We start from the raw sequence: 24,233 nt of genomic DNA, 5'->3' as shown, positions 1-24,233 counted from the left end.
TAGAATAGAATATTGAAAGAATAGAATAAGAAATAATAGAATAGAATAGAAAATAGAATAGAATAGAATATTGAAAGAATAGAATAAGAAATAATAGAATTAGAAAATAGAATAGAATGAGAAAGAATAGAATAGGAAATAATAGAATAGAATGAGAAAGAATAGAATAGAACAGAACAGAATAAAATAGAATTTAGAATGGAATAGGAATAGAATAGAATTTAGAATAAGAATATAGAAGAATAGAATTAGAATAGAATAGAATAGAATAGAATAGAACAGACCCTGGAGGTCATCTGTCCAACCCAGTGCTCAAGCAAGAGACCCTACACCATTTCTGACCAGGGATGAAGCTCCCACAAGCTGTTCTGCGGGTTGATTGTTCTCCCTGTCAGAAAGTTTCTCCTTATTTCCAGGTTGAATCTCTCCTTGATCAGTTTCCATCCATCGTTCCTTTGTCTGCCTTCGGGTGCTTTGGAAAATACACAGTGTGGTTTGAAGCAAAAGTGTAACAAATGATTTCATGCTTACATAGGAATTAAATAGCCACCGATCTATCATGTAATTTGTGTGTTGAAAAGCAAAGCCTGTTATCCCCAAAGTAAATGAATTCCCAAGTGGTGCTTCTATTGCCTTGCTAAAGTTTAATTAGTTAAAATTTAACTAAAGAGAAAAGCAACCTAGAGCTAAGGAGAGATTTCCTGAGAGAGAGAACCATTCATCAGCGGAACTACTTGCCTCCAGAAATTGTGGTTGCTCCATTGTGCAAGCTTTTAAGAAGAGATTGGACAGCCAGTTGTGTGGCGTGGCATGGGGTCTGCTGCTTGAGCAGAAGGTTGGACTAGAACAGTGGTCCCCAAGAAAATTTTAGTGGTCCACAGAGAAATGTCATCCCCAAAGCAATTAATCCAGGCTGCGTGGGAACACAAGGCTGTATTGTCCACATGGCCCACGGGAACCCCAAGGCGTGTGTCACTTGCATTGCGAACAACACGAGGTAGTGAGGGGAGGGGGGAAAGGGTGGAGGGGGGGAACTTGCCCCCCTCGCCCCACAACCATGTATTCATAACTATGTTTTTACTTATACCTGTTCTCTTGTAAGCCATTGACAAATCAAATCAATCAAATAAATAAATATTTGCCGGCTTCAGCCCTTAAAAACACCAACGTGCCTACCGTCCCTCTCCTATTGTTTCTTTTATATATATTTTTATTTTTCTTATATGTATCCATGTATTCATAACTATGTTTTTACTTATACCTGTTCTCTTGTAAGCCATTGACAAATCAAATAAATATAATAAATATTTGTCGGCTTCAGCCCTTAAAAACACCAACGTGCCTACCGTCCCTGTCCTATGGTTTCTTTTTTTATTTTTATTTTTCTTATATGTATCTATGTATTCATAACTATGTTTTTACTTATACCTGTTATCTTGTAAGCCATTGACAAATCAAATAAATCAAATAAATAAATATTTGCCGGCTTCAGCCCTTAAAAACACCAACGTGCCTACCGTCCCTGTCCTATTGTTTCTTTTATTTTTATTTTTTATTTTCCTTATATATATCCATGTATTCATAACTATGTTTTTACTTATACCTATTCTCTTGTAAGCCACTGACAAATCAAATCAATCAAATAAATAAATATTTGCCGGCTTCAGCCCTTAAAAACACCAACGTGCCTACCGTCCCTCTCCTATTGTTTCTTTTATATATATATATATTTTAATTTTTCTTATATGTATCCATGTATTCATAACTATGTTTTTTTTTTCACTTATACCTATTCTCTTGCAAGCGATTGACAAAAATAAATAAATAAATAAAATGAAATAAAATAAATAAAAAAAAACGAGGCGAAGTGTGCTGCCCCCGTGTGGCCGGAGAGGCGCAGCGCACGATGGAGCCGCCGAAAGGAGGACCGTCTTCGCTTCCTCGCCGTCGTGCCTTGGAGACCTGAGGCAGCCGAGATGGTGTCTCCGGACCTCGGGGGCGTCTCCGCTTGTCTCCCGCCGGCAGAGCCCTCCGGCTGCCCCGCCAGGGACGAAAGAGGGAGCCCAGACAGCCTCCTCTGGGTCTGAGCTCCATGGGGGGAGTTTAGCCCCCTCTCCTCCGCTGCAGGAAGAAGAAGGGACGCTGCAAATCTTTTGATGCAGGAGGTGTGAGGGTTTTTTTCCCCCTTTCCCTCCCCCAATTTCCCCCCCCCCCACTCCTCGATCCGGTCCCGTTGCATGCTTGGTCTCCATGCCCGCCGGACCCCCAGGCCCTAAATCTTGGCATGGGACGGCTCTGGACGTGGGAAGGCGCCTCCTTCGACCATGGGGAACAAGCAAACCATCTTTACGGATGAACAATTAGACGCCTATCAGGTGAGCTGGGCTGGGCTGGGCTCAGGGTGGAGTGGGTGGGGGGTGGGCAGGAGGCTGGCGGGTCTCCCCAACCCCACCCCCCCAGCATCTTCTCTTTCCTGGGGGTGGAAGCCGCCTTTCTCTAAGCTTGAGTGCTTGGTTGGGAGACTTCCTTGCAAGGTGGGGGGGCTCCTTCCATCTGGCCTTGGGGTCAGGCTGGGCTAAGAGGCAGTTTTCCAGCATGGGGAGAGAGAGGGGGAGAGGGAGGGAGGGAAGGAGAGAGAGAGAAAGAAAAAGGGGGAGAGACAGAGAGAAGGAGCGAGAGAAGGAGAGATGGAGGGAGGAGGGGAAAGAGAGAAGAGAGAGGGAGAGAGAGAGAGGGAGAGATAGATAGGGAATGGGGAAAGAAGGGATAGGGAGAAAGAGGGAGAGGAAGAGAGAGAAGGGAGAGAGAGAAAGAGAAAAGGAGGGGAGAGAGGGGGAGAAAGAAGGGAGAGATGGAGAGAGAGAAGGAGAGATAGAGGGGGAAAGAGAGAAGGGAGAGGGAGACGGGGAGAGAGAGAAAGAGAAAAGGGGGAGAGAGACAGGGAGAGAGAGAAGGAGAGACAGAGAGAGGAGGGGAAAGAGAGAGGGAGACAGAGGGAGAGGGAGAGAAAGGATAGGGAGAGATAGAGGGAGGGAGAGATAGATAGGGAATGGGGTAAGAAGGGATAGGGAGAAAGAGGGAGAGGAAGAGAGAGAAGGGAGAGAGAGAAAGAGAAAAGGAGGGGAGAGAGAGAGAGGGGAGAAAGAAGGGAGAGATGGAGAGAGAGAAGGAGAGATAGAGGGGAAGAGAGAGAGGAGAGAAGAAGAGGTGGAGAGAGAGAAGGAGGTAGAGAGAGGAAGAGAGAGACGGAGAGGGAGAGAGGAGGAGATAGATAGATAGATAGATAGATAGATAGATAGATAGATAGATAGATAGATAGATAGATAGATAGATAGATAGATAGATAGATAGATAGATAGATGGATATATTAATGGATAGATAGATAGATAGATAGATAGATAGATAGATAGATAGATAGATAGATAGATAGATAGATAGATAGATAGATAGATAGATAGATAGATAGATAGATGAATAGATGAATGGATAGATAGATAGATAGATAGATAGATAGAGATAGATAGATAGATAGATAGATAGATAGATAGATAGATAGATAGATAGATAGATAGATAGATAGATAGATATAGATGAATAGGGATAGATAGATAGATAGATAGATAGATAGATAGATAGATAGATAGATAGATAGATAGATAGATAGATAGATAGATAGATAGATAGATAGATAGATAGATAGATAGAGAGATAGATAGATAGATAGATAGATAGATAGATAGATAGATAGATAGATAGATAGATAGATAGATAGATAGATAGATAGATAGATAGATAGATAGATGAGAGATAGATAGATAGATAGATAGATAGATAGATAGATAGATAGATAGTCAGGTAGAGATAGATAGATAGATAGATGATAGATAGATAGATAGATAGATGATAGATAGATAGATAGATAGATAGATAGATAGATAGATAGATAGATAGATAGAGATAGATAGATAGATAGATAGATAGATGATAGATAGATAGATAGATAGATAGATAGATAGATGATAGATAGATGATAGATAGATAGATAGATAGATAGATAGATAGATAGATAGATAGATAGATAGATAGATGATAGATAGATAGATAGATAGATAGATAGATAGATAGATAGATAGATAGATAGATAGATAGATAGATAGAGGTTGGGGCAGATGGCTCCCAGGGAATTCTTGGTGTTGAACTCCATAAATCTTCAAGCTATGCTGGCTGGGGAATTCTGGGAATTCGCAAGTCTTCAAGGTTGGACACCCCTGCTTTAAGTAATACCCCATGCCGGGGAATCTAGTGCCCACACACCACCTGGGTGGGCTTCGTGGCCTCAGAATGCCCCTTTTCAAACGGATGAGCCAACTTGCAAGAGCAAAATCCTGCAAAAATCCCTTTTGTGTGAATAGGGCTGCCTGCCTGGCCCTGATGGCCCTCAGAATGGTCCATGCCTTGCTCCGGTGATCCTCAGGAACATCCAGATCTCAGGATCGGTCCATTCCCATCGAAAGAGATCCAGTGGAAACTGGAGGGTGGGAAAGTCCCCTCCCATCATTTGCTCTGTTAAATAGGAGCCTATTTTCCAACCCAAAGACTCAGGCTGGCCTGGATTGGAAAGAACCATTGGAAGTTCTGGTGGGGGGGGGTGTTGGTGTTGGGCTGCTTCATCCTCCCTTTCCAGCTAGCCAATTGCAAAAATAAATAAATTGAAACTGGCCCTTTTGTGCCGTGGGCGACATCCGCATAATTACCTTCCCTCTCTTCCTTTTGCACTTGAAACCTTCCTAAGGGAAGAGAAATTGGCACTGACTCCTTTCCATCTGGAAGGTTTTAGAAGGAGGGCGAGCGACACCCTTGCCAATTCAAATTTAAATTCACAAATTTAAAGCAAAACAGCCTCCACGGTTGTGTCATCTTAGGGAAAAATTGCAACAAAATTTATAATAATAATAATAATAATAATAATAATAATAATAATAATAATAATAATAATAATAATCAGAAATTTTGGAGCCCAATTCCCATCATCCAAGGCTAGGACTGGTGAGCAAGCTCCTCCAACGTTTTGTTGCAGCTCTTGATTCTACAAATGAAGTTTCAGATTTCTTCATTTTGATGCATTCCCAGAACACGCTGAACCAACTCTGGGGGTGGGGGGGAATCTAGCAAGCTGGTGCATTTGTACAGCTTGCCAAGATTGGTTCGTAAGAACCTCGGTGAAGCTAACTTGTGGCATATTTGTGTTGTGCAAACTCACCCTTTGACTTGGGTGTGAATGTTCTACAGGAAATCTAATCGGGGGGGGGGGTCAGACCAGATGACCTCACAGACACCTTCCACTCTGACAGTGTTTTTATTCTAGAAATAATATGTTGTATATATGTATTAATTATTATTATTTTGTGATTGGTTAGCCTATAGCCATATAAATGTACAAGGTTCAAACACGTATTACCACTAAAAATTGGTAATTGTTTGTATAGGATTTTATTGGTAATACATGTTTGAACCTTGTACGTTGATATGGCTATAGACTAATCAATCAATCATAATAATAATACTTTTTTTTTTTAAAAAAAAGGGGACCTAAACCTTCTACCTTTCAAAATTCCAAGTTGAGTCTTTATCTCTTCCAAATTCAGTGAGACAAAAAGGGCTGTATAATTATTTTAGCTGTATGGCGTTTAACCTGCATGATCTCATCGGAAATTATTTTATTACCAAGGGCAGCATGTCAGACTCAGTAAAACTTTACACAAAGATAGATAAAGGGGGGGGGGGGAAAGCCGTGTAAGAATTAGAAATGGATCTTGCTTAAACGGCTATTTCAATCAAGTGGAAAGAAGAAAGGAATAGATTCTCGCGATTGGAAAAAACAACAACCCTATCTTTTTTTTTAATTGTATTGGTTTTTAAAAACAAACATAAACAAACAAAACATAAAAACATCAAGCCATCTTCCATAGGTGTACATACAGTGTGACGGTTGGTTTACAAATTGTTTTGTGTTTCCATTTTGTAGTCTTCAATTACAATTAACAACAACAGCCCTATCTTGAGAGGAAGTCTTCCGAAGAGAAATTTTTCAGAAGCATCCTTTCTATTTCATCAGACTTGCGTATTCTTAAGAGGATAATTCATTTTTTTTCCTGGTCTCAGTTTGTGGCCTTTCTGGTTGACTATTTATACAAAGCCAGGATCCTACTGTAAAATAATAATCATAATAATACACATCTCAGTTGAATAGAGGCGAGCAGATGCATTTGTAAATCGCAGATACTGTGGCTCATTTTAATTCTGAAAAAGCTTTTCTGCCAACCTTTGACGTATTTTATTTTATTTTATTAGTTTAGTTTATTAGTTTATTTATTCTCTCTCTCTCTCTCCTTCTCCCTCCCTTCCTCCCTCCCTCCCTCTCTCTCTCTCTCTTTGGATAATGATGCTAATTGGCCTTGAAAGCAAACTGAACTCCACAAGCCGCATTTCCCCTCAGAACAAGTCGATCCGAAGCCATTAGCCTGCAATAAATGGTGATGCTTTCAAAAAAACCTTTCCCAGCCAAAACGTGGGGCTGAAAGTAGAGCCTCCATGTGCAAGCACAGCGGAGGCTGCTGAACACGCTTGCCAGACTCCAAAGTTTGGCTCCGGAAAGCCGAAAAGGCTTTCAGCTTAATGGAGCTTGGAAACAGGACGCTGGGTGGGAGGGCTGAGTTTTTTTTTTTCTCCCTTGGAAGTTTGGATTACCTTGCCCGGCCCAGCCTCGGTCTTCGCTTCTGGTTAAGTAACGATCTTGGCTACGGATCCTGGCTGATATAATTACACGAGAGGGTAAAAAAAGCTCCTTTGTGTGTGTGTGTGTGTGTATAGGGTGTGTGTAGGGTGTTTAACCAGCATTTCTTTGTTTCCTGTGCCAGCCTTTTGCAAAGGGCCACTCACACCCGCTTCCCTAAGCGGTAAAGAATGTGCACATTCAGGGAAGGATCCTGGCTTGTTTCTCTCGTGGGGTCCCAATATTTTAGGGGTCGTCACAAAGAAGAGGTGGGGAGGAGAACTAAGGAGAAAACTTCCTGACAGCAAGGACAATTTATCTGGACCTTCCTCCAGAATTTGTGGGTGCTCCACCGCTGGAGGTTTTCAAGAAGAGGTTGGACAGCCCCTTGTCTGGAATGGCATAGGGGGTTGGACTAGAAGACCTCCAAGGTCTCTCACAACTCTGTTATTCTGTCAGTCTTTCCTCTCTGGAAGGACGAGAGAAACCCTCTCCCCGCATTCTCTGTAACTTTATTCAGCTGACCCACCGAACGTGGAGGGACCATTGAGCCCATCAGCCACTCCGTAGGCAGTCTTAATAACGGGTGCCCAAGAAGGTCTTCTAGTCCAACCCCCTTGGTCAGGCAGGAGACTTTAGGCCAGAGACCTCCTTCTCCTCTGCAGAACCTGAAGAGGTCTCCTCCTCCTTCGCAGATCATTCCCCCACCATGGAGAAATCTCACTTCCCTTTTGTTTCTCTTTCTTTTTCTCCTACAGGACTGCACCTTCTTCACACGAAAGGAGATCCTCAGGTGAGCAGAATACGCACCTTGTTTTCCACCCTCCAGGTTTGTCCACAGGAAGAGGCGTCGGCTGTCGCTCAAGTCCTTCCTTGGGGGCAAAGAACGAGAGGAGCCTGCATACCTTGAGGGTAAAGGGGGGGTAGCTCTTCCAGATGTAGACCCCCAAATGAATAGGGGGCTGTTTCGGAGCTCCAAGCTCTGAGAAGGTCACAGCCCGGAGGTGTTGGCAAACTCAAGGAACCATCTGGGACAAAAGCCCTTGGATTAAAAACAAAGCAACCAATGTCCTCACTATCCATGATGATGATGATGGGCATTTGTTTTCTTGGTGGTCCTAACATAGGCGTCTCTCCAGCGCTCATCTTACCTAAATTATGCCTGGGGGGGGGGGGGGGTTTTGGGGGGGGGGGGGGTCTTCTTACTTGGTTTCAGGTGACCTGCTTCCCAACAAGACCAGTTTCCTGCTCTACAAACGGTGGTTGTTTCTTCTTCTTCTTCTTCTTCTTCTTCTTCTTCTTCTTCTTCTTCTTCTTCTTCTTCTTCTTCTTCTTCTTCTTCTTCTTCTTCTTCTTCTTCTTCCTCCTCCTCCTCCTCCTCCTCCTCCTCCTCCTCCTCCTCCTCCTCCTCCTCCTCCTCCTCCTCCTCTCTTCCTCCTCCTTCTTCCTCTTCTTCTTCTTCTTCTTCTTCTTCTCCTCCTCTCCTCCTCCTTCCCCTCCCTCCTCTCCCTCCTCCTCCTCCTCCTCCTTCCAATTTCCCAAAACAGTCACGGTTATTTTTATGAGATCTGCCCATTCCGAACCCTAATCTGTCTGCATTAAAGTGCAGATTTCATACAGAGGAGGAAAAGGAACGATATCTGCAACAAGTACCAAGAAACCGCCTGATCTCTCAACCTGCCATACATTCTCCCATATTTATGCCTCTGGTAAATTCCATGTGAGACTGTGACTTATTGCAATCCAGCTGCAAAAATTATCCTGCTTCCTAGAGCTAAGACCTCACCTAGAGTCCTGCATCCAGTTTTGGTCCCCACACTGTAAAAAAGATGTTGAAACTCTAGAAAGAGGGCAGAGAAGAGCAACCAGGAGGATGAGGGGACTGGAAGCTAAAACATACAATGAACGGTTGCAGGAACTGGGCCTGGCTAGTCTAGGGAAGAGAAGGACCAGGGGAGATAGGAGAACCTGTCTTCCAGTATTTGAGGGGCTTCCCCAGAGAGGAGGAAGGGGTCAAGCTATTTTCCAAAGCACCCAAAGACTAAACAAGGAATAATGGATGGGAACTGATCAAGGAGAGATTCAACCTGGAAATAAGGAGAAACTTTCTGACAGTGAGAATAATCAACCCATGGAACAGAAGTTGCCTTCAGAAGTTGTGGGAGCTTCATCCCTTGAGACTTTCCAGAAGAGATTGGACTCCCATCTGTCAGAAATGGTGTAGGGTCTCCTGCTTGGGCAGGGAGTTGGTCTAGATGACCTACAAGGTCCCTTCCAACTCTGATCATCTGTTAGAGTCGTTTGTGTGTGTGTGTGTGTGTGTGTGTGTGTGTGTCTGACTTGGTAGAAAACTACAATCTCCAGCCTTAAGGAACTGAAGCTACTCTTTGTATTTCTGTTGAGAAGATCGTTATCCTGTTCCAAACCCATCGCCTCACCTCAAAGCCAGTAATCCATTAGTGTTGATTTGAATTCGTGGGACGAACACTCTGCTCACATGTTGTCCAGAGGAGGCCCTCTTTTTAGGAATCTGAGGGTTTTTTTTTTCTCTCTCTCTCCCCTCACCGTAGCAGAGATGTCCCTGCTGTGTGCAGTGTACCTGAAAGGTAAAACCAGAGAGGAGGGCCATAATTTATTCTGGCCCAGCCAAGGCTGCAGGACTCGGAGTTCTTTCAAAGAGGGTTACTTTTAAAAAGAACAAAATGTGTCAGCGGAAGGCGGGATGGGAAATGCAGGCGGATGCTTCCCCAGGTTTTTCATATCAAAGCAACTTTTTTATGATGTCTCCTGGTCAAAACTTGAACCTGGACCAGCTTTGGAATCATCAACACCAGGAGAGTTGATTTTTTTTTTTTCATATGCCTATTTTTTTTTTTTTTTAAAACAAGTTTTATTAAAAGTTTCAACAACAAACAAATCATTACATATTGAATCTTTCCCTGTTTTTCTACAATAATTTCCCCAATATTCTCATAAAACACAAACAAACACAAACAAACATAAAAAAATCTTTTAGTAAAGTACCTTGGCCCCAGTTACCTCTCTTTGCATGGGCTAAAATAATAACACATATCACTCTTCACATTTCTATCTTATTTAATCCATCTTAATAAATCATTAAATTGTATCTTTTGCCCATTCATTTATCCCTCTATCTCTTCTTATAATAAAAGAAAAAATTTCTCCTGAAATCACTAATCAGAGTATGATGCCTTTCTATCCTCCCCTAAGTTAGTAAAATTAACATTCAACATAACAAATACCCAATTTGGTTCTGCTTGGTACATTCTATCCACCAAAAATGTTTAAATACATTGTATCCTCCTTTCCTTCGATATTTTATTACATTTTAAAAATCAATCATTAATAAAAACTTCAACATTTTAATTTCTTATTAAATCTTAAAGCATTCTAATTTACTATTTCAAATATAAATGTTACAATACCATCTTCTGTACCTTAGCAGAATCTTTCTTACAGAAAATTATATTTCATCCTTTATCTCTAAAAAAATCCCTCTTCTCCCATCCAATTTTAAAGCTTTGAGGCTTTTCTCCGCCTTTCCCCTTTCTTTCTTCCCCCACCAAATCTTCCTACCCCCTTCTTCTTCTAACCTCTGCCTTGCTGGGATCCCTTCTCTGTTGCATTCCCTTTTTCTCTTGTTTGTTATCATTATATTTACTTTGCATCATATTTTTCTCTTTCTCAAATGTTTTTTTAGATCTTAAGTCCTTCATTTTCCTTGCTCTCTTCCTTCCTTCTTCCTTAGATAAGTTTTGGAATTCAATGAAGATGGCGTCTTCGTCTCTTCCTTGTTGTTCTTCTTCCATTTCCATCTGTTCCATTGTCTGTTGGTAATTGACCAGCGCCATTTCTAGAAATAGAAAAGCTTTTTCCATGCCATCTTTGCAGATTGCTTTTGTTTGCTCATATTCATCCCTCAGGTCTTCAAAAGGAAAGCCATTATAAATAAGTCTTTTCTTTTCTTTATTCCTCTTTCTTCTTACACCAACCAAATATTCCGAGAGAAAGGCAAAACAATCCCAAAATCCACAATCCTCAATAAATCCAAGCAAGCCAAAATTCCCCCTTCCTCTTCCAGGGGTGGTATCAAACAAATAAAAAAAAAGAATCCAAGTCTATATTTTAAAGCCTTATTAAGATTGTATTTCTGTCCTCAAGTCTTCAAGGCATCTCCTCCAACAAGATCCAAATTTATATATTTTCTTTATCCTCTCCCTTCCGGCTTAATTCCGTCGGGAGGGAGAGTAACTTTCCTTCAGCACCTCAAAACAGCCGCTTTTTTTTCTCTTGTGGAAGAAATCATCAGAAAACCATCTTTTCCAGGAATTAAATTAAATAAATCTCAAAGCCCTGGGTCGACCAAGAAGAACTTTTACTTTCAATAACTTTCTCTTCTTCCTCCTGCGCATACTTGCCCGGCTGTCAACTTCTTTGTGGCGGCCATTACGGACCGCCGCTGCACCGTCCTGGTAACAGGGGGTTCTGCCGGCCAGGAGGGGGTCTGCAACACCCCAAACCCTTCCTCCGGATCCCCTTACCTTCAGCTACCCCTGCAGGGCAGCCTTGCTCCGCACCCGTCCGGTCGAAGCCCCAAACGGCTAGCGCGGCAGGGATCGCGCAGCTTGCGAATCCCTACCGCTCAAGCCGACAAACCGGAAACCTACACCAGGAGAGTTGATTTGTCTCCAACCTGACGTTCTCCTTTTTTTCTTGGACTTCAAGTCTCATCGTCATCAATTCCCCTCAAATGTAGGGCCATCTTTTTTCTCTGGCCTCTCAAGCTACAGAGGGTCCCACATATCGGGTAGGGGTGGCAGAGTTGTGACTTCTGTACCTGTGATGACCCAAAGGGGCGTGGCACAAAGGCAACACAGTCAGATAATCAATAAGAGTCCCTTTATTATCTCCCAACTTTTCCCCCAATGTCCTGGTTAGCTTCTGGCTGGAGAAAAACTCTCCCAGGAGCAGCCTTTGGCTGCAGGAAATTAAGTCCAAAACAGGGTCAACACAAACTGTAACTTAAAGTCCAAACAAGCCAAACTGAAGTAATTAGTTTGGCAGGGCAGGAGCAAGAATTTCAGACTTGAAGGTACGGCAAAACTCACATGGTTGGGAAGATGCCAGGAACACAGATAAGCCACAACAACATGAGATAAAGTCACGTTTGCTCCCAACAGCCTGCTGCACGCAGCCTGCCTTTCTTATCAACTCTTCCCAGCTGTGGCTAATGAAGGGAATCAGGGCCCTTTCCTCCCCCGTAAGCCACGCAACTCACGTTACTCCATTCTCTGTTCCTCCCTGCGTGCCCTAGGATGAAGAGAGGGTGGGCCTGGGTCTTCCTTTGAACTCCTCCCTTGTTCTACCTCTCTCCTGCTCTGCCCACCCGGACTTTGCCCTTCCCCAGCCTTCTCCACAGCCAACGGAGCTACACTCCCATTCCCTGCCAGCTGTCCAGCTTCCTCCTCGGATTCAGACTCTGACAGGGGCATGACAGTACCACTGGTGTTCATTTTCCTGGTTTCCAAGAAAAGTTCTTCTCCCATTTGAAATTAAGAATCCAAGACTTAGCTTCGTTAACCTGGAGGGAAATCACATCGGTTCTCAAAAGTTTTGGTGGCCAGAAGGAGCAAAACGATCAGCCTCTCCTTGAAGCTGGGAACCAAACCTTCCCTAAGTACCATCTTCTTGGTCCTTACCTGCGTCTGTTTCCCCACAGGTTGCATGGCCGCTACCACGAACTGGCACCAAACATGGTCCCCATGGATTACACCAAGAATCCAGATGTTAAACTCCCTCTGCAGCTGGTAGAAAACATGCCGGAATTAAAGGTAATGGCAGGGCGAGTTCAGCCTTATTTTTGTTGGTATTTTCCGTAGCCTGTAAAATCTTTGAGAGTGGGAGGCAGAGTAGGCTGTAAAATTTGCACATTTCACAGATGTGGCTACAAAAGTCCGGCCTCTTGTTTTAAAGATTTAAGTTTCTCTCGTTAAAGACTTCCGCATTGAGATGACAGGCTCTTAAACATCTGCATGGATAGCATTCTTATACAGATGGCCGTGGTAACGATAAGCTCAAATTCTTTCTCTGCCTTTGCAAAGCAAATCGGATGGGAACAGACCATAATAATAAACATGAATAGATTTCATGCTAAACCATTTTGCCCTAAAAACTGTTGGCTTTTATGGCCTGGCAAGAATGTTGCATATCTCTTTTTTCAGTAGAGTATTGATTTTTGTTTTTGTTTTTTTGCTAATTGAATTCTCCCAATAGAAGAAGATCCATCAACCATCAACACATAGAGATAAATCACATTTACATGCCATTGAAAAGAGCTAATAAAACAGCTAAGAAGCGGAGGGGGGGGGGGGAGAAAGCCAGAATATATTGTCTGCAGTAACCGGCGCCCAGATAAGCAGATATTAACACCAGACAAATAATTGAGCAGAAAACAGTATCCTAATCAATTACCAAGGGGAAAACCACATCCCACCAGCATGGACAGGGAACATTACTGTATATAAACAGGGAGCAAACCTCACATTCATTAGCACAGATGATGTTACCTAGTTGGGTAGTGAAATGTCTGAAAGAAAACAACCAAGCTCAGAAAGCATCAAAAGTTTCCCTAATCAAATTCCCTGTTTGTTGTTATTGGTCTTTATTTGACTATTTTGCTCTTGGGGACACTCCTTTCTGACTTCCTCTTTTCCTCCACACCGGAGGAACCCTGGTGCAAGATAGCCCTTGGCCTAGCTTCTATCCAGCCATGCTTCTTAGTGACTTTGACCTGTTTTCAACCCGAAGGGCTATTGGTTTACACTATATCTATAGCCTTGTAACCTCATATATTCACAGGGAGATCAACAGAAGGGAACAGGAAACCAGAAGGCCAATTCTTGGGATTGAGTTGCCCTCAAAAAGCAGAAGAATTAACGTAATTACTAATGTCTTCTAGAAAACATCGGGGAGGGGAAGGAGAAGTCCCGGGTCAGCAGGAGAGTTGAAGTCCATCCATCTTAAAAGTTCCCAACGTTGAAAAGAAAGACCCCAGCCATGAGTCAAAAAGAATACAACAGGGATAGGAAGTTTGGGACAAGCTGGTTTTAGCTATTGAGCTCACTGCACTAGTCGGAGTCTCCACCTGGAAAAATGCAGGAGTGTCTCCAGGCTGTTATCAGAAAAAAAAGGAGGCCCGTAATGATGGCGTTGAAACAAAACAGAGTTTTGAATGCCCCGTCATGTGTTTTCATCCCACCTTGAAGCCATCCCTGAAAGTCCAACTCAGATTGGCAAACTTCATGCCTTCATTTCAGCCAATTGGAACGTAGGGTGGAGACCATAACCACCAGGGGCTAATGGAGAGACTGGGTTTCAGACTGGCCCCTTTACGCCCTCTGGACTTCCAGAATTCCTGAGCCAGCCATGTTGGCTCAGGAATTCTGGGAGTTGAACTCCACACATCATACAGAGGCCGTAGTCGTCCACCCTGCCCAGGACCTTCTTGCAATTCTAGTGAAGATGGGAGCCTCCTTCTCTGCTTGGTCACCACTCTGGAGAAGCCCTGGGGGGGGGGAGTTCAGGATTAAAGTAGGGCCATGGACAGCTCCAACTGGAGCTGCCAACCTCAAATTGGATCCCTAGATCATTCTTCTCCAGAGCTAATTAAAGGCATCTTCCCTATTTTAACGACTCTTACCTCCAACAGGAAACAAAGTGAATTCATAGCAGATTCCCAGAATGTTTCCTGTTGCGAAAACCAACTTTTCATGCAGCACAATCACAAAAAAACATTTACTGTCATTTACTTTACTTAGTCATTTACTAAGCCTGAATTATTATTATTCTCATCCTTCCTATTATCTATCTTCTCCTGCTTATGACTATAACCTTGTTGCTTGTATCTGTACAATTTATATTGTTTTATTTAGTTTCCTAGTATGATTTGATTGCTTATTTAGTATCCTATAACTATCACTGTGTTGTATCTTATGCTTCTTGTTGAATGCATTGTTTTTATGTACACTGAGAGTTTATGCACCGAAGAAAAATTCCTTGTGTGGCCAATCACACTTGGCCAATAAAGAATTTTATTCTATTCTATTCTATTCTATTCTATTCTATTCTATTCTATTCTATTCTATTCTATTCTATTCTATTCTATTTTCTATTCTATTCTATTCTATATTCTATTCTATATTCTATTCTATATTCTATTCTATTCTATTTTCTATTCTATTCTGTTCTATTCTATTCTGTTCTGTTCTGTTCTGTTCTGTTCTGTTCTATTCTATTCTATTCTATTCTATTCTATTCTATTCATTCTATTCTACTCTACTCTACTCTATTCTTATTCTTATTCTATTCTATTCTATTCTATTCTATTCTATTCTATTCTATTCTATTCATTCTGTTCTATTCTACTCATTCTATTCTACTCTACTCTATTCTTATTCTTATTCTAATTCTATTCTATTCTATTCTATTCTATTCATTCTGTTCTATTCTATTCTACTCTACTCTACTCTACTCTACTCTACTCTACTCTACTCTACTCTACTCTACTCTACTCTACTCTATTCTAAAGCTTTGGGAAAAAGCCTTCCGCATCTCTTCCTGATGACATGATGGCCAGTTTATTTCTACCACTGCCACCTGCTAGAAATGGACAGAGGATGTCGCAGATTCAATACAAATTGAGTCCAAAGATGGCTTATGCCTGTGGGGGTCTGCCTTTCCCAGCACAGGGATTTGGTCTTTTTGATCTATTCCCTGCTTCCAGAGGTGTTGAGTGGATCCGTCTGCAGACTGCCATCCGAGTAACTGGATCCAGTGGTAATGCAGTCTGTTGTAAGAGACACCGATGGGTAGCACTGGAGAAGTCCAGAAATGGGAGAGACTGTTTCAGCTCCTGAGATGTTATATGTCTGGGCAGATATATCTTTCGCTTCTCTCGTGTTCTCCTTTGGGAATGACCAGAGAGAAGACACAATGTCTGCAGAAATCCATTCACCTGCTTTCCTCCCGTCGGAAGCACTGGGTGAATTTCTCTAGTTTAACCCCATACTTTGTTTTATTTTATGTTTTTTTTTTTTAAATTCACCCAGCTTGGTGTTTTTTTTTTGATACGGGACCTTCTATCTAAGGGACTGTTTTTGCAATGGCCTTTCTTAAGTGTTTGTAATTTTAGCCCACCGTTTCCCCTCGTACAATATATTTTTTTTTAAAAAAAGACGTGTGATTGTGTGCTTGTTCACCAAAGGCACTGCAACGTTTGGAAAGGATTGGGTATATTGGAGCAAAACGATGCAGCTGCTTTGATGAGTCACATTAAAGACGCATTTGCTTTCCCAAATGGACTCATCGAAGCAGCCGCATCATTTCTTCAGAAGCAGCCGCATCATTTCCGCATCATTTCTTCATTTCTTCTTCAGTTTCTTTCATGCAACAACAGCCTAAAAAACAAAACAGGCATGGCTTCTTTCAAAAGCCTCATGCTTCTTTGCCTTCTAAATAATGCCTTCTGAATAATAATTTAAGCATGTACACCTCTTGATTTCTATTATGTTAGGTTTTTTTTTTAATTAAAAAATGGAGGGAGCTGACATGTTACCTCTCTCTGCAGGAAAATCCCTTCAGGCAGAGAATTGTCCATTCTTTCGCAGAAGACCCAGAAGGAAATCTGAGCTTTAATGATTTTGTCGACATGTTTTCTGTACTTAGTGAAATGGCTCCCCGAGAACTAAAAGCAATTTATGCCTTTAAGATTTACGGTAAGAAAAATAACAGGGTGGGAGAACAGCTGGCTGGGGAGTTCTGGGAGTTGAAGTCCACCAACTTAAAGCAGGCTGGCTGGGGAATTCTGGGAGTTGAAGTCCACCAACTTAAAGCAGGCTGGCTGGGGAGTTCTGGGAGTTGAAGTCCACCAACTTAAAGCAGGCTGGCTGGGGAATTCTGGGAGTTGAAGTCCACCAACTTAAAGCAGGCTGGCTGGGGAGTTCTGGGAGTTGAAGTCCACCAACTTAAAGCAGGCTGGCTGGGGAATTCTGGGAGTTGAAGTCCACCAACTTAAAGCAGGCTGGCTGGGAATTCTGGGAGTTGAAGTCCACCAACTTAAATCAGGCTGGCTGGGAATTCTGGGAGTTGAAGTCCACCAACTTAAAGCAGGCTGGCTGGGGAGTTCTGGGAGTTGAAGTCCACCAACTTAAAGCAGGCTGGCTGGGGAATTCTGGGAGTTGAAGTCCACCAACTTAAAGCAGGCTGGCTGGGGAGTTCTGGGAGTTGAAGTCCACCAACTTAAAGCAGGCTGGCTGGGGAATTCTGGGAGTTGAAGTCCACCAACTTAAAGCAGGCTGGCTGGGAATTCTGGGAGTTGAAGTCCACCAACTTAAAGCAGGCTGGCTGGAGAGTTCTGGGAGTTGAAGTCCACCAACTTAAAGCAGGCTGGCTGGGGAATTCTGGGAGTTGAAGTCCACCAACTTAAAGCAGGCTGGCTGGGAATTCTGGGAGTTGAAGTCCACCAACTTAAAGCAGGCTGGCTGGGGAATTCTGGGAGTTGAAGTCCACCAACTTAAAGCAGGCTGGCTGGGGAATTCTGGGAGTTGAAGTCCACCTTTTTTAAAGTTGCCAAGGTTGGAAACTCTGGGTTAAAACACGGCCCAGTATCCTTATGAGAATCAGCTAATTCTCAGCAAGATCTTTAAAATCTTTTAAAGATTTATGCCAAGAAGTGGAATAAATAGCAGGTTAGGGGGTCTTTAAACTTGGTCAACTCCAAGAGGAATGGACTTCAACTCTCAGAATCCCCCAGACTCAGTCTAGCATCCTTATGATAAGCAGATAAAAATTCTCAGTCCCCAGTGCATGTCTTCCTCTTGGAGGTGTGGTGATTCTATGAACCTCTCTCTAGTATTTTGCATTTTATGGAACAAGTGGAAAACTTTTTGTCTTAATTGTCTCTGGTAGCTACCGGGTACGACCAACTCACCCTCCCGCCAAACTCCTTCAGCAAAGCCATCCTTCAACATCAATTTAATGTTTAATATCTGCTTTTCACCACACCGTTCTTAGAGGGCTACAGGTCCAAAAGCCTTTAGGGGGGGAGAAAAAAACAAGAAGGATGTGATTTATTTCCTTCATTGGCAGGAAAGGCCTGTCAGATGCCAGACCTTTCCCCCATAAATCCGTCTTGACAGATTTACCATCCATATGCAGCCTGCTAAATGTCATTCTGCCGGTTCGTAATTAAATAGAACCGGTGGTAATTCTGCTTATTGAGCGAAGCACAATAAAACCAATGTTCGGGCGCTGGCCTTTTAATCACCAGGCTATTGTTCACTTGGTAGATTCACGATTGAGCTTCAGAGATAGAAAGTGGAGGAAGAAACACACACCACCTCCAGATGTTGGGTAGATTCCAACCAGGAGAAATGGAACGGAAGGGTTGACGGGCTGGTTGAAATTTAAGATGTCCAAACCACGTGAAATAAATCAATGCATTTTTTCCCCCACCGATCAAATTTATTGGGAGCTTGGAAAACACCAATCAATAACAGAATAACCGAGTTGGAAGGGACCCTTGGAGTTCTTTTAATCTAACCTCTGGCTCAAGCTTTTGATTCAGTGGTACACGACAAACTACTCCTAAAAATAAAATCCTATGGTATCTCTGGACACCTGCATAACTGGATAGAAGCATTCCTGTCAAACAGACAACAAATGGTCAAAATTGGGAGAGTCCTATCAAATTCTGTACCTGTCAACAGTGGTGTCCCCCAAGGCAGTGTTCTAGGACCAACTCTCTTCATACTCTACATAAATGACCTCTGTAATCATATCAAGAGCAACTGCGTTCTCTTCGCTGAGGATGTAAAGCTGTTCAATACCACAGACAATACTGCTACCCTACAAAAAGATCTTGACTATGTATCAGAATGGTCAAACAAATGGCAACTTCAAATCTCAACAAATAAATGCTCTGTCCTACATATTGGCAAAAAAAAATCAGAAAATAAAATACAAGCAGAATACTCAAGACCTTGTTGATGACCCAAACTCTGTCAAGGACCTTAGAGCACTCATCTCTAATGACCTAAGTGCTAGAGCCCACTGCAACTACATAGCCAAAAAGGCGTTAAGAGTTGTTAACCTAATCCTACGTAGCTTTTTCTCTGGTAATATTACACTAATAACTAGAGCATACAAAACATTTGCTAGACCAATACTTGAATACAGCTCATCAGTCTGGAACCCACATTACGTATCTGATATTAGCACAGTTGAGAAAGTCCAGAAATATTTCACAAGAATATTTCACTCCTCTACTCGTTGTAGAATACCTTATGCCACCAGACTTGAAATTCTAGACCTACTAAACCTTGAATTACGCCGCCTTCGGTCCAATCTAAGTATAGTATATAAAATCATACATTGCAATGTGCTACCTGTCAATGAATACTTCAGCTTCAACCATAACAACACAAGAGCAAACAATTGATACAAACTCAAGGGAAACCACACCAAACTTGATTGCAGGAAATACGACTTCAGCAACAGAGGGGTCAACGTCTGGAATCCTCTACCTGACTCTGTAGTTTCTTCCCCAAACCCCAAAAACTTTAACCTTAGACTGTCTACTATTGACCTCACCCCTTTCCTAAGAGGCCTGTAGGGGGCGTGAATAAGCACACCAACGTGCCTACCGTCCCTGTCCTATTTCTTTTATTTTTCTTATATATATCCATGTATTCATAACTATGTTTATACTTATACCTATTATCTTGTAAGTAATTGCCAAATAAAATAAATAAATAAGCAAGAGACCCTGTACAATGTTTAGACAAATGTTTGTTCAAACTTCCAGGGTTGAAGCACCCACAACTTCTGGAATCAAGCTTTTCCACTGGTTCATTGTCTTCCCTGTCAGGAAATTCCTCCTTAGTTCTAGGTTGCTTCTCTCCTTGATGAGTTTCCATCCGTTGCTTCTTCTTCTGCCTTCAGGGGCTTTGGAGAATAGCTTGACTCCCTCTTCATTTGGGGCAGCCCCTCAAATACTGGATATTTGGCCCAGCAGAAAAATTCTACCCCATCTATTCGTTTCTGTGCAGCTATATAGGAAGCCCTAAAAAAAAAAAAAAAAAAAGTGACTCCGTATCCCATCGACCACGGTGCAGGGTATGGGAGCTGTAGTCCCAGCCCAGTTGAGGGCAGCCAAGAGGCATTCTGAGCACCCCTTTCTTTCCTGTCGTTGCCTGCCTAGATTTTAACACCGACAACTTCATTTGCAAATCCGACCTGGAGCAAACTCTGAACAAGTTGACCAAGGAAGAGCTGACCGAGGAGGAAGTTAGCCTGGTGTGCGAGAAGGTCATCGAAGAAGCGGACATGGACGGCGATGGGAAGCTGGGGTTTTCAGACTTCGAGAACATGATTTCCAAAGCTCCAGATTTTCTCAGGTAGAAGCCTTGCCACAGTGGTGGGATTCAATTTTTTTTAAACTACCGGTTCTCTGGGCCTGGCTTGGTGGAGCGTGGTTTGGTGGGCGTGGCAGGAGAAGGATATACTGCAAAATCCCCCTTCCCTCCCCACCCCACTAACCTGCTTTCCAGCTCCGTTCTCCTGGGCAGGGCAACCCAAAAAGACCCAGCTGATCAGCCGTGGGTGTGGCTTGATAGGTGTGGCATTCTGTGGGCGTGGCTTGGCTTGGTGGGCGTGGCAGGGGAAGGTTACTCCAAAATCCCCCTTCCCTCCCCACCCCACTAACCTGCTTTCCAGCTCCGTTCTCCTGGGCAGGGCAACCAAAGAAGACCCAGCTGGGACTCAATGGAAGGCAGAGAATAGATGAGGTTGGCGGGGCCAGTCAGAGGTGGGATTGGCCGGTTCTCCAAACTATTCAAAATTTCCACTAGTGGTTCTCCAGAACTGGTCAGAACCAGCTGAATACCACCTGGGCCTTTCCACCATTGATCAAGGATCCTCAACCTTGGCAACTTTAAAGTGTGTGGGCCCGAACTCCCAGAATTCCCCAAGCCAGTGTTGTTGTTGTTGGTGATGGTGGAATTCTGGAACTTGGAGTCCACAGATCTTGTTGAAGAACTCTGGTTTAAAGGTCTGCAGTCAGATTTGAATAGGTTAGAGATGGTCAGAAGTAGACTTGGAAAAGCTGCGCCCAACCAGGAGATCCTTTCCTTGGGTAGCTTTCCTTGACTCAAGTCGAGGACAACTTGAAAGGAAATAGATATCGGAAAGGAAATGTTACTTTTTTTTTTTTTTAGAATAACCAGCAACATCTGACCGAACGATCTTCCAACGGTACTAAATCTCACAGGCCCAAACTTCCAGGCAATGGCAGAAGCACTTACAGATTCTGAAAATGTGATCCCTGAGGGATCGTTTCTCTTTTTTTTTTTTTTTAAAAAAAAGGGATCATTTTGAAGTCCTGGGCATTTTAATGGCCCCCATTAGCACTCCCAGCTGGCAGGAGCTAAGTGTTCCGTTCTACAAGGCTGGCTACCTTTTAGCAGGAAATGGTTTTATATAAATCATTGTGGAAGCTGAAACTTTCACACACACACACACACACACACACACACACACACACACACAGGTCTGTAGGATAGTGGAACATCTAAAGAGGTAAGTTCACTCCACATCCCATTCAAGTCGGTTGAAGAAACGGTGTTTGGGCAAGGGGCCAACTTTGCTTGATATGAAATGTTGTGTTTTAGTGCAATTTGACAGTCCAGACCAGGGTTTGTTTCTCATCTTTAGCAACGTTAAGACGTGTGGATCTCAACTTAGCTTGCTCTCATATTGTTGTTTTCTTTCCTCCCTCCCTCCCTTCCTGTTTGACATCTTCCTTCCTTCCTTCCTTCCTTCCTTCCTTCCTTCCTTCCTTCCTTCCTTCCTTCCTTCCCTCCCTCCCTCCCTCCCCCTCCCTCCCTCCCTCCCTCCCTTTCTCCACTCCCTCCCCTTTTCCTTCATTTCCTCCCTGTTTGACATCCTCCCTCCCTCCCTGTTTGACATCTTCCTTCCTTCCTTCCTTCCTTCCTTCCTTCCTTCCTTCCTTCCTTCCTTCCTTCCTTCCTTCCTTCCTTCCTTCCCTCCTTTCTCCACTCCCTCCCTTTGTCCTTCTTTCCTCCCTGTTTGACATCCTTCTCCTTCCCTCCCTCCCTCCCTGTTTGACATCTTCCTTCCTTCCTTCCTTCCTTCCTTCCTTCCTTCCTTCCTTCCTTCCTTCCCCTCCCTCCCTCCCTCCCTCCCCTCTCCCTCCATTCCTTTCTCCACTCCCTCCCTTTGTCCTTCTTTCCTCCCTGTTTGACATCCTTCTCCTTCCCTCCCTCCCTGTTTGACATCTTCCTTCCTTCCTTCCTTCCTTCCTTCCTCCTTCCCTCCCTCCCTCCCTCCCTTTCTCCACTCCCTCCCCTTTTCCTTCATTTCCTCCCTGTTTGACATCCTCCCTCCCTGTTTGACATCTTCCTTCCTTCCTTCCTTCCTTCCTTCCTTCCTTCCTTCCTTCCTTCCTTCCTTCCTTCCTTCCTTCCTTCCTTCTCCTTCCTTTCTCCACTCCCTTTGTCCTTCTTTCCTCCCTGTTTGACATCCTTCTCCTTCCCTCCCTCCCTCCCTGTTTGACATCTTCCTTCCTTCCTTCCTTCCTTCCTTCCCTCCTCCCCCCTCCCTCCCTCCCTCCCTCCCTCCCTCCATCCCTTTCTCCACTCCCTCCCTTTTTCCTTTTTCCTCCCTGTTTGACATCCTTCTCCTTCCCTCTCTCCCTGTTTGACACCTTCCTTCCTTCCTTCCTTCCTTCCTTCCTTCCTTCCTTCCTTCCTTCCTTCCTTCCTTCCTTCCTTCCTTCCTTCCTTCCTTCCTCCTCCCTCCCTTTCTCCACTCCCTCCCTCCCCCTCCCTCCCTCCCTCCCTCCCTCCCTTTCTCCACTCCCTCCCTTTTTCCTTTTTTCCTCCCTGTTTGACATCCTTCTCCTTCCCTCCCTCCCTCTTCCCGCTTCCTTCCTATCCTCCCGTTTCCTTCACAGCACCTTCCACATACGAATCTAAAACCCATGGGGCTGAGCCACCGGAAACCAGGCTGGCTGACGTCTTCCTGCCTTCCTTCTCCGCCTTTTTCCTGGATGCTGCAGTCAAAGGACTTGCTGAATCCCCAGCCCAGCAGATGCAGGACTATTTCCCAAGATCTTTGGAATATCCCTGGATTATTATTATTACTAACTTGTTTTTGTTCTGTTTTTATAAAAACAACAACCCACAACGGGCCAGTCACCTCGTGGGACACCACCTTGCTGGACTGTTACTTTTTTAAAAACTGGGCCACGGAATCGTCCCATGTGGCTCTCTTGTCGTTTTTATACGTGTCTATACTAGCCCTCAGAGCAAAAAGATGACTACAATCCCAAGGGCAACTTCATGGAGATGTTGAATCTCCCCAAAAAGGACTCGATCAAACCGAAGCACTGGAACTCCCAAGAGAAGGAGGTCCCCTGATTTAAAAACCAGGCGACCCTCCCCCGCTGGATTCGCACGGCAGATAAAAAACGCCGGTGCCCATAACCGAGGCGCTTCATCCACCGGACATTGGGCGAAGGTTTTTTTTCCCCTTAATGAAACTTGAAATATTTCCTCCTCCTTTCTCCTGCCTCCCAAAAGACATTTTGCATTAGCAAATCAATGCCTCTCCCAAACGGAGACAACCACACACAAACCTGGGTCGGCGTTCAGGCTTTGCCTCATATCCTGATTGCATTAAAGCTGACCGATTGCAAAAAAATAATAATAATAATAAAAATAAACGAAAGGAGCGAAAGCCAAGGACGAAAACAAAAGGGAACACAAAACACAACCTACCCCTTTCGCCAACGCACAACCCCGGGGGAAGCCAGCCGAGGCAATCTTCCTCGTTGGATGCGTGACCGCCGTGATTTCTCTCTTTTCTCCGAAACCAGCTGCATTTCATATTTTTATTTTTATTTCCCCCCTCTCCCCAACCCCAGCCTCGGTTCGGGTTCTTGGCTAATCGACTAGGCATGATGACAATCATATCCTCACCACAAGTTTCACACAATTTCCTGGAAGGGCTCGGCTACATATTGTGTGGCTTCTGTAAATTATCCAGAATTAAAAACGTCGGCTGGTTTTACTGACCTTTGGGTGGTTTTCTTTTGGCTCCCCTTTGAAATGAAAGGCTCTGGTTGTTTGTATTTGATTTTTATTAATCCAATTTATTTGGCCGCCCGTCTCACACGGAAAGGGACTCCGGGCAGCGTACAGCAAGCCAGTCGAAACAGGAAAGAAATTAGGACAATCGTTGGTTCAAACGGTGATACAATCATGATTAAAAAGAGTTAGAAATTAGAGAAGCGGAGCTGAGAAAAAAACCTGTTGTTTGTGGTGATTATTGTAATTATGGTTATTCGCTGATTTTTAACCC

At 43.6% G+C, this 24,233-nt stretch overlaps 1 protein-coding gene across 1 annotated transcript; it reads left to right on the top strand.

Moving 5' to 3' along the window:
• Positions 1-1,899: 1,899 nt before the first annotated feature.
• On the top strand, positions 1,900-24,173 carry LOC113423643 (calcium and integrin-binding family member 2). The gene is made up of 6 exons (XM_087972421.1): positions 1,900-2,375; positions 7,532-7,566; positions 12,514-12,625; positions 16,420-16,567; positions 20,053-20,248; positions 22,825-24,173. The coding sequence occupies exons 1-6, from the start codon at positions 2,325-2,327 to the stop codon at positions 22,844-22,846; spliced, it is 564 nt and encodes a 187-aa protein (XP_087828547.1). The 5' UTR covers positions 1,900-2,324; the 3' UTR covers positions 22,847-24,173.
• The last annotated feature ends 60 nt before the right edge of the window (positions 24,174-24,233 follow it).

Source organism: Notechis scutatus, chromosome 11, assembly GCF_049901735.1.
Source record: "Notechis scutatus isolate UNSWTSFEM ecotype Mainland chromosome 11, rNotScu1.2, whole genome shotgun sequence".
Lineage (NCBI taxonomy): Eukaryota > Metazoa > Chordata > Lepidosauria > Squamata > Elapidae > Notechis > Notechis scutatus.
This window is presented reverse-complemented; position numbering and strand designations above follow the sequence as displayed.

Excerpts from the sequence above, each read along its gene's own strand:
- LOC113423643 (XM_087972421.1), top strand. The coding sequence starts at position 2,325 with ATGGGGAACAAGCAAACCATCTTTACGGATGAACAATTAGACGCCTAT. Across the intron at positions 7,567-12,513 it reads ACACGAAAGGAGATCCTCAG|GTTGCATGGCCGCTACCACG; the intron begins GTGAGCAGAATA and ends GTTTCCCCACAG. Across the intron at positions 16,568-20,052 it reads TTATGCCTTTAAGATTTACG|ATTTTAACACCGACAACTTC; the intron begins GTAAGAAAAATA and ends TTGCCTGCCTAG.